General features: G+C 52.6%; 1 protein-coding gene across 1 annotated transcript in view; it reads left to right on the forward strand.

The window, feature by feature from the left end:
• The window catches only part of PLXNA2 (plexin A2), a 113,278-nt gene that overhangs the window by 29,227 nt on the left and 69,581 nt on the right, over positions 1-14,470 (forward strand). Inside the window, exons 2-3 of the mRNA XM_049634232.1 lie at positions 9,500-9,600; positions 12,860-12,983. Of these exons, the coding sequence (XP_049490189.1) occupies positions 9,500-9,600; positions 12,860-12,983 (225 nt within the window). The remainder of the gene's footprint in view (positions 1-9,499; positions 9,601-12,859; positions 12,984-14,470) is intronic.

The raw sequence follows: 14,470 nt of genomic DNA on the forward strand, positions 1-14,470 counted from the left end.
AAGAGCCCCTGACACCTCCGTGCGGAGGGCTGTGCTGAGGGGCTCCGGGACATTCCTAGGAGGCTGGGGATGGAAAATGCGCAAGCCCCTCAGAACCCCGTCCATTACTGTGCTGGTCCTGTCCAGCCTGAAGAAAAATCTAGCAGGGGATCCTCAACCTTCACCAGCCTCTCTTCCCTTTGACTCTCTGACGATCTTTTCTCTGATCGATCTCTGACGAACTTTTGTTGCATCTGGTAGTTCCAGATTCACCATCTGAACTGTTGCTAGCAAACAGGAGAGTAAAATGAGCTACGAGGCATGCAGTGGTCGTGTGGGTGAATGCACACATCTTCCTGGTCTTAGGAGGGGGTTACGTCCTGGTAAACCCATCTAACTTGAAATGCATTCAATACACCTAACCTAGCCAACGTCGTAGCTCAGCCTAGCCTACGTTAAACATGCTCAGAACACTTATGTTAGCCTACAGTTGGGCAAAAGCATCGAACACAAAGCCTATTTCCCAATAAAGTGTCGCATAGCTCATGCAATTGATCGAATATTGTACTGAAAGTCAAAAACAGCACGGTTGTGGGGCGCCTGGGTGGCTCAGTCGGTTGAGCGTCCGACTTCGGCTCAGGTCATGATCTCATGCTTTGTGAGCTCCAGCCCGCATCGGGCTTTGTGCTCATAGCTCGGAGCCTGGAACCTGCTTCAGATTCTGTGTCTCCCTTTCTCTCTATTCCTCCCCCACTCGCGCTCTGTCTCTCTTTCTCAAAAATAAATAAAGATTAAAAAAAAATTTTTTAAATAAAAAAAAAACCAGCACGGTTGTGTGGGTACAGAATGGTTCTAAATATGTCGGGTGTTTACCCTCAGGATCACGTAGCTGGCTGGGCGCTGTGCTCGCTGCCACCGCGGGGCATCAGGAGAGAGCATCGTACCACATATTGCTAGCCTGGGAAAAGATCCAAATTCCAAATTCCAAATACGGGTTCTGCTGAATGCGTATCGCTTTCACACCATCTTAAAGTCAAAAAATCTCAAGTCGAACCATTGTAAGTCGGGGGCTGTCTCCAATTGCAGTGTCCAAGGGTATGGCTAAGCACCGCGGCTGGCACCTGATTTCTAGGACAACGAAAGGGGTCCCTGACAGCCAGCTCTTGGGGCAACTTCAGGAGGTGGGGGGAGGGGGGTGCTTCGTCTTCCGTGCTGCCTGTCTCCAGACCTTACTACCTCAACCTGGGACTCAGACAAACCTGGACTCCAGTTCTGTTCTGCCACCTGCAGGGCACGTGACCTTGGGCAGGTTATTTAACCTGAGACTGTTTTCTAATAAGTAAAGTGAGCCTAAGAACACCTAGCTTGCAAAGCTGGCATAGGATTAAATGAGATAATCTACCCAAAGTGCCTGGCGTGCACTAGGCACTGGATAAATGAAAGCCATCGTTATTATTATTCCTGCTGCTTCATTCTGTTCCACAAACTCAGCCAACTTCCCGGCTCAGAGCAGGGTGATGCCAGCCAGGAGCCTGCCAGCCATCAGCAGGAGACCTCAGTCCTTATCACTTCCTCACCCCTCCATCCTTGGGGAGAAGATCCAAGGAGGGGATCCCGTGCCTCTACCCCCACCCACTCGCAGTAGGGAGTTTTCGATGAAGATGAGGTTTCAGGCATCCAGTCGACAATTAGCTCTTTACCTGTAAAGGACAGGAGACACAACTTGTGTTTTTCCGTGGAAACTTACAGAACTGTGGGTGATAGGAGGTTGTTAGGAGCCGGTGCAGCCCATCTTGTCCCTGGAGGGTCCGCTGTGGCTTGGGCTGGCCACTGGGTTAGGCCTCTCTGACCGGCTGCCCATGTCCCTCTCCCTGTGAAGTCTCTGAACCCTGGCCCCATCTGGAGTGAAGGGAAGGACAGAGCCCCAAGCACTCAGGCCTCCCAAGACTGATTGTACCCGTGGCCCCAGGGCTGCTGGGATTTGGGGAAAGCCTGTGAAGAGAGACTCCCCCCCGCCCACCCATACATCCGCCAGTGAACAACTAGGGGTGCCAGCAAGCTACGAAGAACTGTGGGGACAGAGAAGCAAAGGCCCACCTGCCCCCGGCTTTGCTTCCTGCCTCCTGAACCCTGCTCTGACCTTACCTCAAACGTCATCTATTGGAACGCCCCCAGAACCTGCCGTCCCTCCTCATCCTCAAAAGGATCCCTTACAGGGGCGCCTAGGTGGTTCAGTCGGTTAGGCGTCCAACTTAGGCTCAGGTCATGATCTCCCCGTTCGTGAGTTTGAGCCCCACGTCAGGCTGGCTGCTGAGAGTGCGGTGCCTGCTTCAGATCCTCTGTCTCCCTCTTTCTCTCTCTGCCCCTCACCCACTCATTCTCTCTCTCTCTCTCTCCCCCTCCCTCTCAAAAATAAATAAATAAATATCTAAAAAAAAAAAAAAAAGCTTAGGAAAAGGTCCCATACGGTACGTCCCCCAACTCTGGCAATGGCGGACTCTCCAGCTGGCCACTTTGCCAGTCACTGCAAGACCGAGCCCAGGGCTAAGCCAGCCCTCCGGGGGCCTCTATTTCCTGGTGGATCAAATGGAAATCATAATACATAACAATGCCTAACCTGGCTTCCTCCCTGGGGAGTTGTGCAGATCAAGTGAGATCAAGTGTGTGAAAGCACTCTGAAAAGCTGGAACCCTCCCCCGGGCACTGTGGGGACGGCACCAGGGATCTGGGTCCACACCCCAGGCCTGGCCGGGGCTCTCCTCAGCCTGCCTGCAGCTGTGGATGTAAAAGAGCGTCAGCTCTTTGCTGGAAAACAGCTTTGATTGGCGGGAAAGGAGAAGGTGGGTCTGAGACCCTACTAACTGGAAGGGGAGAGAGGGTCGGCTGGTGGGACCACCGAGAGAAGGCGCAAAGGAAAGAATGAGGCTCAGGGAGGCAGCTGTGCTTCAGCTGCTGCGCTGTGCGCTTGGCCAGGCCCTGGGGACCAGGAGGCTGTGGATGAGGCCAACTGCATGCTCCAGCCAGGCCGCGTCACCTCCCACCCCCGCCACCTGGCTCCCGGCCACTGAGAAGGCCTCTGTTTCTTTCCTTGTGTCAGGAGGCTGGGGACACGTGTGGGGACAGGTGTACCATCTGGCAGGGGGCAGCAGATTCCAGGAGGGCAGGGGATTAAATGCTCATTCTCTGAGGGGCTCCCCCAGCCTGGAGAACAGCTTCTTACTTCCTCCTGCTGTCTTGTGTCTCTTATGCACGATTGCTTAGGAATCCTGGAAGCCTCTTGGACGCCATGGCCCCTGAGGCGGACCTCTGCTCTCTGGCCTTTGAGCAATGACTGCATCTTGATTATACCTTTATTGTGACATCTATCCCATTGTATTGAGATTATCTGTTTCCTTGGTTTGTCCTCAAACAAACCCAGCAAGGCAAAGATTATAGAGCCCCAGTGCCCAACAGAGTTCACTTTTTTTTTTTTTTTAATTTTTAAGGTTATTTGTTTATTTTTGAGAGAGAGAGAGAGTGAGAGAACACAAGTTGGGGAGGGGCAGAGAGAGAGGGAGACACAGAATCCAAAGCAGGCACCAGGCTCTGACCTGTCAGCACAGTGCTCAGTAAATGTTTAAGGACCACAGGGACCCAGGCACAATCCGTTGTCAAAATCCTATGTCTTGTGCTCCTTCGACTCGGGTGCTTCTCCAGCAGACGCATCTGGGTTCTCAGAACCATGTAGCTCCTTCCAGGTGTCCACACAGGATGGCAGAAACATGGTTTCTCTGTCCCCAAGCTCGCTTGGCAAAGGGATCTGGTTCCTCTGTCCGCCATTGGAGAACACTTGTCACTGAAGAGTGATGATGTGTTTGCACCTGAGGAAGTCACTGTCCAGGGCCTCAGAGGCCTTCCTGGCCTCACCTTGGGTGATCCAGGCCCCGCAGGTCTGCCATGTTCTTCAAGATCTTCAAGCATGAGGCTGGTTTCCACCATTTTCTCAGTGACTTGTCCCCACAGCCAGTAATAATCTGATATCATGTCCCTCACAGGGCCTCACAACTTGTGGACTACACACTGTGCTGGAAAGAGGGAGAGTGAGGGGAGCCACCCCAAACTCTGCACATCCCCGGTGACCCCTTCCCACAGAGTCCTCCAACCCCACTGAATCAGGCCATGGAAGGCACTAGAGATGCGGGGCCCCAGGGCCAGAGGAGCCAAGAACGCAGTATGAGTCACCTTTAATTAAGAGTATTTCTTAAGTAAATGACTTAATAGGACAGTTATATTCATTAGAGGTATAATTACAAGACATAAGATCAAGCAGAAAAGAATGTGGAGTGTGAGGGCCGAATGGGTCCGAAGCAGCTCTGGGTTCGCTGGGAGAAGGCGGCGGAGGGGTCAGGGGAAGGGCGTTCTCCCGACTGTAGGCTTCTTCTTGCCACCCTCACCTCCCAGCCCAGCTACCCCGGGATCCCAGCACTCAGCGAAGGGGGCGGGGGAGCCTCAGGCGTAATTAAAATGCAATCATAATAAACAAACACTAATTAAAGCATCACAGAGTGTCCCATTAAACTCTGAGTCAGTCCTGATAAACTGCCTCCTGACTCAGTGGACGCTCTCCAGGAGAAAGCTCTCCCTCCTTCTTAAAGCTTCCAGAAACAACTCCCAGCCCCACCCCATCCTGCCCCACCCACCCCAGCCACCAGGTCCCAGAGCAGGGTGCCTGTCACCTGGGAGGCAGGGTGACGCACCCAGACATCAGGGATTCGACCTTGGTCCTTTAGGGCTTCTATAGACTCAGAGTAAATTCTTAGGGGCAATTTCTCCCTGGACGCTAAGCAGTGCCCTCTCCCCCGCTCCCTCTCCCCCTCCCCCTCAATCGGGCCTCTTCCTTTCCACAGCCCCAAGGCAGAGTTCTAACCCATTTCTTCCTGGCCCTGGGACCTGACGTTTCAAAAGCCTCCCCCAAGGAGCAAGGTTATCTGTTATCAGTGGTTCGCAGTCTCTAGGACAGGAGAATCAGTGGGAGAGCTTGTCAGAACCATTTCTCAGGCCCCATCCCAGAGTTTCTGACTCAGCGGGTTCTGGATCTTCTTGTCTCCTAAGCTCACAGGTCGTGCCAGCACTGCTGGGTCCAGGACCCCGCATCGAGAGTCATTGCTCCTTGAGAGAGGTCCAGGGCCACCTCTTTCTGGAGGACGTTCTCCTGGCTGAGAGGTGGCAGGCTGGAGAGCTCAGAGACTTCATATGTCCCCAGTTCTGTGGTCTTCTCCCTCCTTTCCAGCTGAACCCACACCTGCCCTTCCAGATTTCTACCCAGTGCTCCCTTGCTCTCACACAAGGTTTTCTGAAGAAACTCTGCTTCCCCTTTGCACAGGGGTCTTCCTGCCTGGAACGTTCTTCATCTGCGTCAATGTTAGTCACCCTTCAGGACCCGGGCACGTGCCTTGTTTCTCACAAAGCCTGCTTGGGACCCCCTTCTAGAGCACCACCGCCCCATGGAAATAAAACACAAGCCACAAGGGCAAGCTCTGTGTACAATTGTAACTTTTCTAGCAGCTATATATATTTTTTAATTTTTTAATGTTTATTTATGTTTTTAGAGAGAGAGAGAAACAGAGCAGGAGTGGGGGAGGGCCAGAGAGAGAAGGAGACCCAGAATCCAAAGCAGGCTCCAAGCTCTGAGCTGTCAGCACAGAGGCCAACGCGGGGCTCCAACCCATGAACCGCGAGATCATGACCTGAGCCGAAGTCGGACGCCTAACCGACTGACCCACCCAGGCGCCCCTAGTAGCTGTATTTTTAAAAGTAAGAGGGAAAGAAGTGACATTCATCATCGATTTAATTTAACCCAATATTTGAAATTTTTCATTTTTTTAACATCTCAATAAAAAATTATTAATGTGATATTTTCCTTTTTTTTTCCATACAAAAATCCTCAAAACGCAGGGTTTATTGTGTCCTGATAGCACATCTCCGTTTGAACTAGCCACATTTCAGATGCTTATAACCGCAAGAGAGAGTGGCTATCGCATTGGACCCAGAAGACGTAAAAGTATTTTCTCTTTGCTCTGAATTCCCTCAGCTCTCTTGCAATGCCTCTCTTAGAACACACATCACTTTCTTGGGGTTGGTTTGTTTGTTTGCTTGTTTTATTGCTAGTCTGTTTGCAACTTGAAGGTGATGGCTGTGTTTTACTGCGGCTGTTGTTTTCATTACCCCGAAGTGCCTAGTGCTGGCCTGTATGTAGGATGTGGTCCGTGAGTATCGGTTGATGAATGAATATAGAAGCACATGAACGTAGCAAAGACAGAGAACCCACAGAAACATGTCACGTTGAGGGTCTCCTCCCGGTCCCTGTGACATTTCTGGCTTCTGGTTTGTGCACGGCTATTACATCTTTGAGGAGGGCATCATTCGAGTCTTAAACCGCCCCCCCCCCCATAAGTTTCCTGTTTCACTTCTCTCTTCCACTCAGTGCATTACAAAAAAAGAGAGAAATTCCCACCAGGAGGGCCCAGGAAACAGGAAAAATAGTTGTGCTCTTGGTTTCATGTTTGGAGAAGAACAGGGTTCTCACTATCTCCGTGGCACTTGGCGTGAAAGTGGGCTTTGTTGCTGGGGACACTGCTCCCATTCAGGGCCCCCTTTCCCAGCTGCTGAGAGCCGGGCTGTGTTTTGACAGACGGGCCGAATGCAATGCAGACAGTTGTTTTAATTTCCAGCCAGATGCAGACATCACTCACGCAGATCCCGAAACCCAAGAAAGGGAGGCTGGGCGCTGGGTTGCTGCGCTCAGGCCTCAGAGGGCGGGCTGGAGGGGGCGGGCGGAAGCCATCCCAGGCAGTGGGGTCACAGATATCCTGAAGGGCTGAGAGCCTCAGGCCCAGGAGAGGCACACTAGGAGAGTGCCTGGCAGGTACCTTCCAGAAGGGTGCTCCTTGTAGGAATCACAGGCCATGAGTCAGGGGGGAAGGGTTGCTTCTTAAGGCAGTGTGATGCCAGTGGCTGGTGGGTGGCTGGTGGCAATGGCTGGATATTCGCTTTTAACTGTACCAAGTCGTTCAGGGCAGAAATCCTAACAGTCTCGGGGAGGAGTTAGGTAAACCGTGGGAAATCAAATCCCAAACATCGGAATCGAAGGACAAATGCGGCCTCCCTCGGAGGGAGGGCAGCAATGGCTTTCACAGCCTTCCAGACACCTGTCACCTTGACTCTGCTTACGCATCCCAGTGACGGGAGTCCCTTCCGGAAGTGAGGGCTTTGCGTTATTGGACAGCCTTGACTTTCCTAAGTTGGGCTTTCCTGAAACTTCTTACCCATGAGTCGTCCTGCGGCCACATCGCCGTCCTCCGAACATTGGGAAACCGCCTCCACGGCCACCTCTAAATAAACATCCCAGATCCATAAGCTGTACCTTGGATGCTGCATCTAGATCAGACCGCATCCTAGCCACTCTTCCGGGAAGGATCTACCCGGTTGAACAACGCCGCTCTTGGAGCAGAGGCCTGAGCTGGGAAGTCCCCAGAGTGGGGTGGCCTGTCTCCATCCTGACATTATTTCTGCAGCCCATGAACAAATTAGCCCCTTGAGCTCTTATATCACCCCGTCAGGGCACGCTGGGCATCGAGTCGATGCAAACCCTCAGGTCGGGTACACAGGAGCTATTTCAGACCAGCCTCCACTTACACTACCAGTGTTTTCAACTGAATTGCAAGGCTTTACGATTATCCTTCCTGCATTTCTTTTTTTTTTTTAAGTTTATTTATTTATCTTGAGGGAGAGTGCACAAGCGTGATGGGGGAGGGGCAGAGAAAGAGGGACCGAGAATCCCAAGCAGCCGCGGGGCTCGAACCCACGAACCACAAGATCATGATCTGAGCCAAAACCAAGAATCGGACACCTAATAGCCTGAGCCTCCCAGGCGCCCCTCTATATTTTTGTTACTAAAAGGAGGTTAGGAATGTTTAGAGCTGATTATGCCACTCACTTCTAGGAAAGCCTTGTCATGTGACTCTTAGGTGTTATGAGGTAGTAGGAAGGAGGGACACCCAACATAGAAAGGACGCTTCCTGGGAGCTGGTGCACGAGACCCTTCATCTACTGGCCCCCGAGTGCACCCCCCTTGCGTCTCACCCCGGCCCATCCGGGGTACACCCTTGAGTTATGCTGAACTTACCCACGATTACTTTTGCTCGTGATGATCACTTCTCGCGCTGCCCTTCTGGGTCTGTGCGTGGGCCCACTACTACCCTTGACTCCCGCTTATCCCAGTGGTCCCTTCTCCAAACAGGTTGTACCCTGCACCCCGCCTATAAGTTCACCCCCGTCCCATGTGAGGAGTTCCATCTCTGCAGTGACAAGCTCCCCCCGGACTTGAGCTCTGCGGGGCAGGATCTATGCCCTGATGGCTGGCACTTCTCTCACCTGGCACCCGAGCCTCCCTCTAATGACTTCTGATAAACATTTGCTAGATAAGCACGTTAGATGTATCCCAAGCCTCTCAGGATGATGCTGTGAAAGTGCCTTCGCAGATCCTCTGTCCCTCTGCCAGAGGCAGAGCACCGTGCGATAGGACACTGGCTCTCATTTGTACTTGAGATCACGCATCCGGTGGGGGGGGACCTCTGTACCCCGACAGAGGACAACCTATCCCCAGCCCGGCCAGTGGTTTTCGCAGCCCAGCAGCCCTGCTGCCCCAGCCAGGGGTGGTACTTAGCGTGACAAATGGAGGACTTCTGTCCTCTGGCCCCCTTACCTGGCCTGAGTGTCACACACGCTGGACAGGTGGAGGTGCCCGGTCCAAACAGGCCTGGCTCAAGTCCCTGTTGGGGAAGCTGGCAGGAGTTCGCTGGGGCTACACCCTTGGAGTGGGGGGACAGGGGCTTGGTCGGTAAATTGTCACTTTCCCCAGCAAGGCGGAATCAGGCAGGCAGCTCATCTCCGCGGATGTTCCCATGTAGCCAGCCTTTTCAAAGGATGCGAGATTTACTAGAAAAACTGAATGCAGACATCAGAGAATGGGATAATTGGATCCAGGTGGTATGTTTGGTTGGCTGTAAAGAGACTGCCATGCAATGAATATTATTTGATAGGAAAAGTTTCTCCTTCTCTCCCTTTATAAATTTTTCTGTGCGGGCAGGATGTCTCAGCCCAAGCCCAGCTGAAAGCCCTTCAGAGACAAGTTGGTGGCACTCAATAGGCTTTCAGCAGAGTTAACCATTTTCAGCACTTACCGCAAGCCCATTTCCCGCACGGACTTGGGTGGCAGGCAGAAGGACTTTGGTGGCAGGCAGAAGGACGCAGGACGATTTGCTGCTGCCTCTGGCGATGGCAAGAAGCAGCCTTGCGTCTTCCGCCCCAGAAACACACACCCCGCCCCCCCGCCCGCCCCGCACCAGGCGCACAGATGAGAACACAGAACGGCCATGGATTTATCCCCTAGCGTCACCTCTTTCGGGGCAGTGACCTTGCAGGTGTGGGTAGGTGTCATCCTTACCTGATCTAACCGTGCTCTCTTTCGTCTCTCTGCCAGATCACCAGGGTCCCCGTGGAGTCCTGTGAACAGTACACGACCTGTGGGGAGTGTCTGAGCTCGGGGGACCCTCACTGCGGCTGGTGTGCTTTGCACAACATGTAAGTTGGGGAGCGTTCCGAAAAAGGGCCCGGGGTGTAGACCACCAGGTGCTTTCCTGGGAGGGTTGATGAGGCTGTGACAGTGGCTTGCGTGGGGAGAGGGGAATTTCCAGTAATTCTCATCGAGGTTGGAGAGCAGGAAGAGAGGCCAAGGGCGGGGGGTCCTTCCTTCCCAGTGTTAGTGCCTTTGCCTTGCTTTCATGTCCGAGTTCTGCCCTCCTGGCTTCTCTGAAGCTGCACCTTGTCAACACGGGGAAGGGTAGTGGTACGGGCAGAACTCACGAGGGCGGGTGGAGAACCCCCGAGGACCTCCTCGGTGCACCCTGAACGAGGTGCCTCCTGCCGTCAGCGTGCAGATGGCAGTGCGCTAGGGTGAGGGAACCCGGATTCCAGCGCGCCGCTGTGTGTCTGTGCATGCTGCACTGACTGCCCTGGGCCTCCACTTTCCCGGTGCTGAATAGGAATAATGCCTACCTGGAAGGTAAACCGTGAGGATTCAATGAAATAATAAATGTTTTGGAAATACGGAAGCCCAGAATAGGCTCTCCGAATCAAAATAGTTATCATGAGCTCTGAACCTCTGGGAGGACCCTTCTGGCCTCATTAATTCAAGATTTGGAGAAGTCTGCACCTCACTCTATCTTGCCTCACACCCCTATTCAGACGCATCCCTGCCAGTAGAATCCCAGCTCCATAGAAATGCAAAATCACACTTGAACTTCCTAATTCCAAGAGCCCCCAGGGAGGGAATAGGGTGACAACCCAAAGGGGGGAGCTGGCCAGGAATTCTGTTCCCCAATGGAGCTGGAAGCTCTGTGGCTTCGTGCCAGCCAGCAAAGCATCTCCATGAAATGTGCCGGGTTTGGGGTGGAGGCGGAGGCGGGGGGCCAGAGTTCAGGGTCCTGCACAATAGCTCTTGGCTTCCAGCCTCTGCAGCAGGTGTTGCGAGGGCTACGGAGGGAGGGAGGGAGGGAAGCGGGCGCCTCACAGATGCAAAATCCGGACTGGATTTGAGCCCACAAATACTGGGTTCCCTGCTTGGGTTTGGAGGTAAGAGACTCCTCCAGAAGTTTCGCACGCGCACGCGCACGCACACGCACACACACACACACACACACTCACACGATGCTCTCACCAGAACCCAGGCAGTGAGGGAGTCACCATTCAGGTCAGACAAGTGGTACAGATTCCGACGCCCCAGGAGTGGCAAAGGCGGCTAAAACTGTTTCCCCTCCGTGAGGCCGAGCGGCCAGCCAGCTGAATCTCCCACCAGCAGGGTTGATTCCTCCGGAGAACCTGCCAGCTGCCCCCGCTCTGTGGAAGTGTCCTAGACTACCTGTCCTCTCCCTGTGCTGTGGGCGTGCAGCCACACCATCCGCACCTTGCCCCCTGCCTGGCCCTCCCCGCTTCTTTGCCGGTGCACTTGTCACACAGAACACACCCCTTTACAGATGGGGGATCATCATTTATTCAACAACACGGACAACCGTGCTCCCCAGCCTGTGCCGGAGGCCACTGATCTACCACAGTGCCTGAGTCTCCCGGTGGCCGCACACCACCCCTGTCATGCTCCTGTCTGGGTAGGCTGTGGCTTCTAGAAGGGCCGAGCCACATCAGGATTCCCTGTGATTTCCTCTGTCCTCTACCTGTGGTAGACAATCAGTCCCTCCCACCTATGGGCACATCTCTTCTTCTGGCACCTCTGCTTACCAGGAGCACTCCAGAACAAGCTTCTTCCTGTCTCTTTCCAGAGCTTTCTCCCCTTAGATCTTTCTCACGGTCACCCACGCCCCCGCAGTGCCCTCCCACCTGCCACTGGCGGCCGGCCTAGGTAACGGGAAGCAGACGATGGGCCCATTCTAGTTCCCAGGCCCACCCGCTGGACTTGAACGGAGGCAGAGGCCAAGGGAGATTGCTGAAGAGGCTCTGGGTCTGGGGGGATTTGAAACCTTCCTGTCTCTTCTGTATGCCTTGCTCTTGCAAGTCTGTTATTGTCTCCAAGGCTATTTATCTCTGTTAGGACTGTTGCCATAAATAGTATGATAAAAAAGAGCCATTTCAGTGAGTCAATGAGATAAAGGCTCCAGTCAAGAGCTCACTTTAGAGCTATCTTAAGGATTCACTTAAACCTCAATAATTCTTTTCTTTGACAGCATTCATATTTAGATCCATTATGTGCCTGGAAAGGAAGAGGGGAGGGGCTTGGGCGGGGGCGGGGAGTTTGGTGGGAATCAGTGCCAGATTGTGGGATTGTGGCATCTTGTATCTCGGTGGCTACTTGGTTGGAGAAGCACCGGGCCCGACAGCGTGTTCCCATGTGACACCGGTGACAGCCCGACGCTCCTGCGTGCAGGCGTCACCATGCCCACCTGCCACACTGGGCAGAGAGCCTCCAGCCAGGGATGAAGCTGTCGGGAGAAATGGCCACACGGCCTTCTGACAGAGGCAGCCCTGGCTGACACTCCTGGCCTGTCTCTCTGTCTCCAGGCATTATTGCACACCGCAAATATTTATTTAAAATATACCATGTGACAGGTAGAATACCTCAATGAATAAAACATGGTCCCTGCCTTCAGAGAGCCATTAATCCAGCCCCAAGATCACATGTGCACCGCCCGATACAGCTAAGACTTGTCCAGATTTTTCCATTTTTTTGGAGTAGAATAATAACACGAAGAGTCATCATCATTATTATTATTATCATAAGGGCCTAAAACCCATTTTCTAAGTACTAACTGATTTAATCCTTATAATAGCCCTATGAGGTAGGGTAATGTCACTATCCTCACCATTTTATAGTTGAGGAAACTGAGGCTCGGAGAGACTAAGTAACTTGCCCAAAGGGACACAGCTAGTATGCAGTTGATCTGGGGGGGAGGGGGTAGAATCCAGGCAAACTGGCTCCAAAGCCCATATCCTTAGCCTTAGCCTCTTGTGTGCTAATTCTCACATTCCCCAAATGTCCCACCGTTGCTCACCGAACATCCTATAAAGATACTATCTGTCAGGAGCTATTCTTTATGCCAAAATTGTACCTCCTGTATTGAGAGTTAATCCCACTTCCTCTTAGTCTGTGTTTAACTGCCATCAGGACCATCTGGGAGTCACCCAAGCCCTCTGGGGTAAGTGAAAAGCATAATGAGAAGACAAGCCACAAGCCTCAGAGCAGCAAACCCCTCTTACAACCCCCCAGGGGACAGTGGAACCAAACAGATGGGTCTCCGTGGCCTGACCTCTTGTGAATCTGTGTGTACGGCAGGTGCTCCCGCAGGGACAAGTGCCAGCGGGCCTGGGAACCGAATCGATTTGCCGCCAGCATCAGCCAGTGCATGAGCCTCGAGGTGCATCCCAGCAGCATCTCAGTGTCTGAACACAGCCGCCTGGTAAGTAACTCGTCCTACCTAGGGAGCTCGTGGAGGGGACAGGCACAGAGCGCCTTTCCGTGTGTGCGTGTGTTCCTTTAACACTTGCACGTGTGTCGGTGACTGGAGCACACTTTAAAGGCTCCAAGGAAATGTTGTGTTTGAAGAAACCCTATGATAACTCTTAATGTAAAGGGCACAGCCCCTCTCCACACTCCCTGCAAACTCATCACCCGTTGATCTGTTTTGTAAATCTAGATGTTGCATTTAGTAACAAACAGCTACGATATGGTGCAACCCGATACGAAATAACGCATTTTTCTTCACTGTAGGCTGTATTTACCTTCCTCCACCTACCATTTTTCACAGAGACCTTAGAATTGTGTGTGTGTGTGTGTGTGTGAGAGAGAGAGAGAGAGAGGGAGAGGAGAGACAGAGACAAAGAGACTGAGACTTAATTCACAGCCCAGTATGCACTTAAAGAGAATATTAAAGAGAATAAAATAGCCCTTAACCACCTGTCGAGGTACAACCCAAAATATTTCATGTCCTCAGGCCCTGCACGATCATTTCCTTCTGAAGCTTTTATGAGCGTTTACGGATGTTAATTAGTTAATGAACCTTCCGAGATTTCTGTTCATTCATCCCCACCAGGAGGTTTTGGCTCCCATGGAGCTGAGGGAACAAATAGGGGAGTTTGTACCTAAGTCTCTGGCCCCATGGAAACGAAACTGGGGCAGCGATTCAGCAGCAAACAAATGCCTGGAGAGGCTAGGTGACACTCATTGTGCTAAGAAACCACTGCAAATAAATGCAGCCAGGTGTTGGTAGGAAGACAAAGGGAGACCTACCTAGTGGCTCCCAACTTGGAGGCCACCGCGGGGGTGGCGGGGTATTGTCCCCATGAACCCTTGTGGCCACTCCCTGTTGCTAGAGGAAGCCGGTCTTCAGATCCTTTACCTGTTGTTTCAAATACCGCTTAGATGTTCTATTGTGGTCATTGAGAACAAACTCATTTCTGGCAGTCTGAGGAATTGTTACCCTTCCGAGGAGGGCACTCAAACTTGCAAAGGCTGGGAGGTGCTGGCCTAGATCATTGGAACCCGTAGACAGCAGCAGACATCCTCCGAGAGGCTGGTGTCTGAGTCCCTTGCTTTCTCTGACCCCCACAGCTCCCTGTGGAGCCACTGCCTTACTGTCCATGAGCAGAGCACCCAGGGTAGGGGGGTACAGAGAAGCAGAAGCTCCTAGGACCCCCACCGACCTGATAAGCAGCCCCTGAATAACAGCTAGGCTGTCCTCCCCCAACGTGGTAAACCTCCAGATTGGTAAACCAGTGTTAAGACTTGTTTGTAAAGGGCTCAGCTCATGACCTGCTTTCCAGTTTCACAGTTTCATGTCAGAATGATGAGGGTCCGAGATGGACTGTGGTAACTTTCCCTCCAGTGCCCCTCACTCAGTCCTTTCTGATGCGGGGCAAGATTGAAAAATAAACTAATAATGATGTT

Source organism: Panthera uncia, chromosome F1, assembly GCF_023721935.1.
Source record: "Panthera uncia isolate 11264 chromosome F1, Puncia_PCG_1.0, whole genome shotgun sequence".
In the NCBI taxonomy this organism is placed as follows: domain Eukaryota; kingdom Metazoa; phylum Chordata; class Mammalia; order Carnivora; family Felidae; genus Panthera; species Panthera uncia.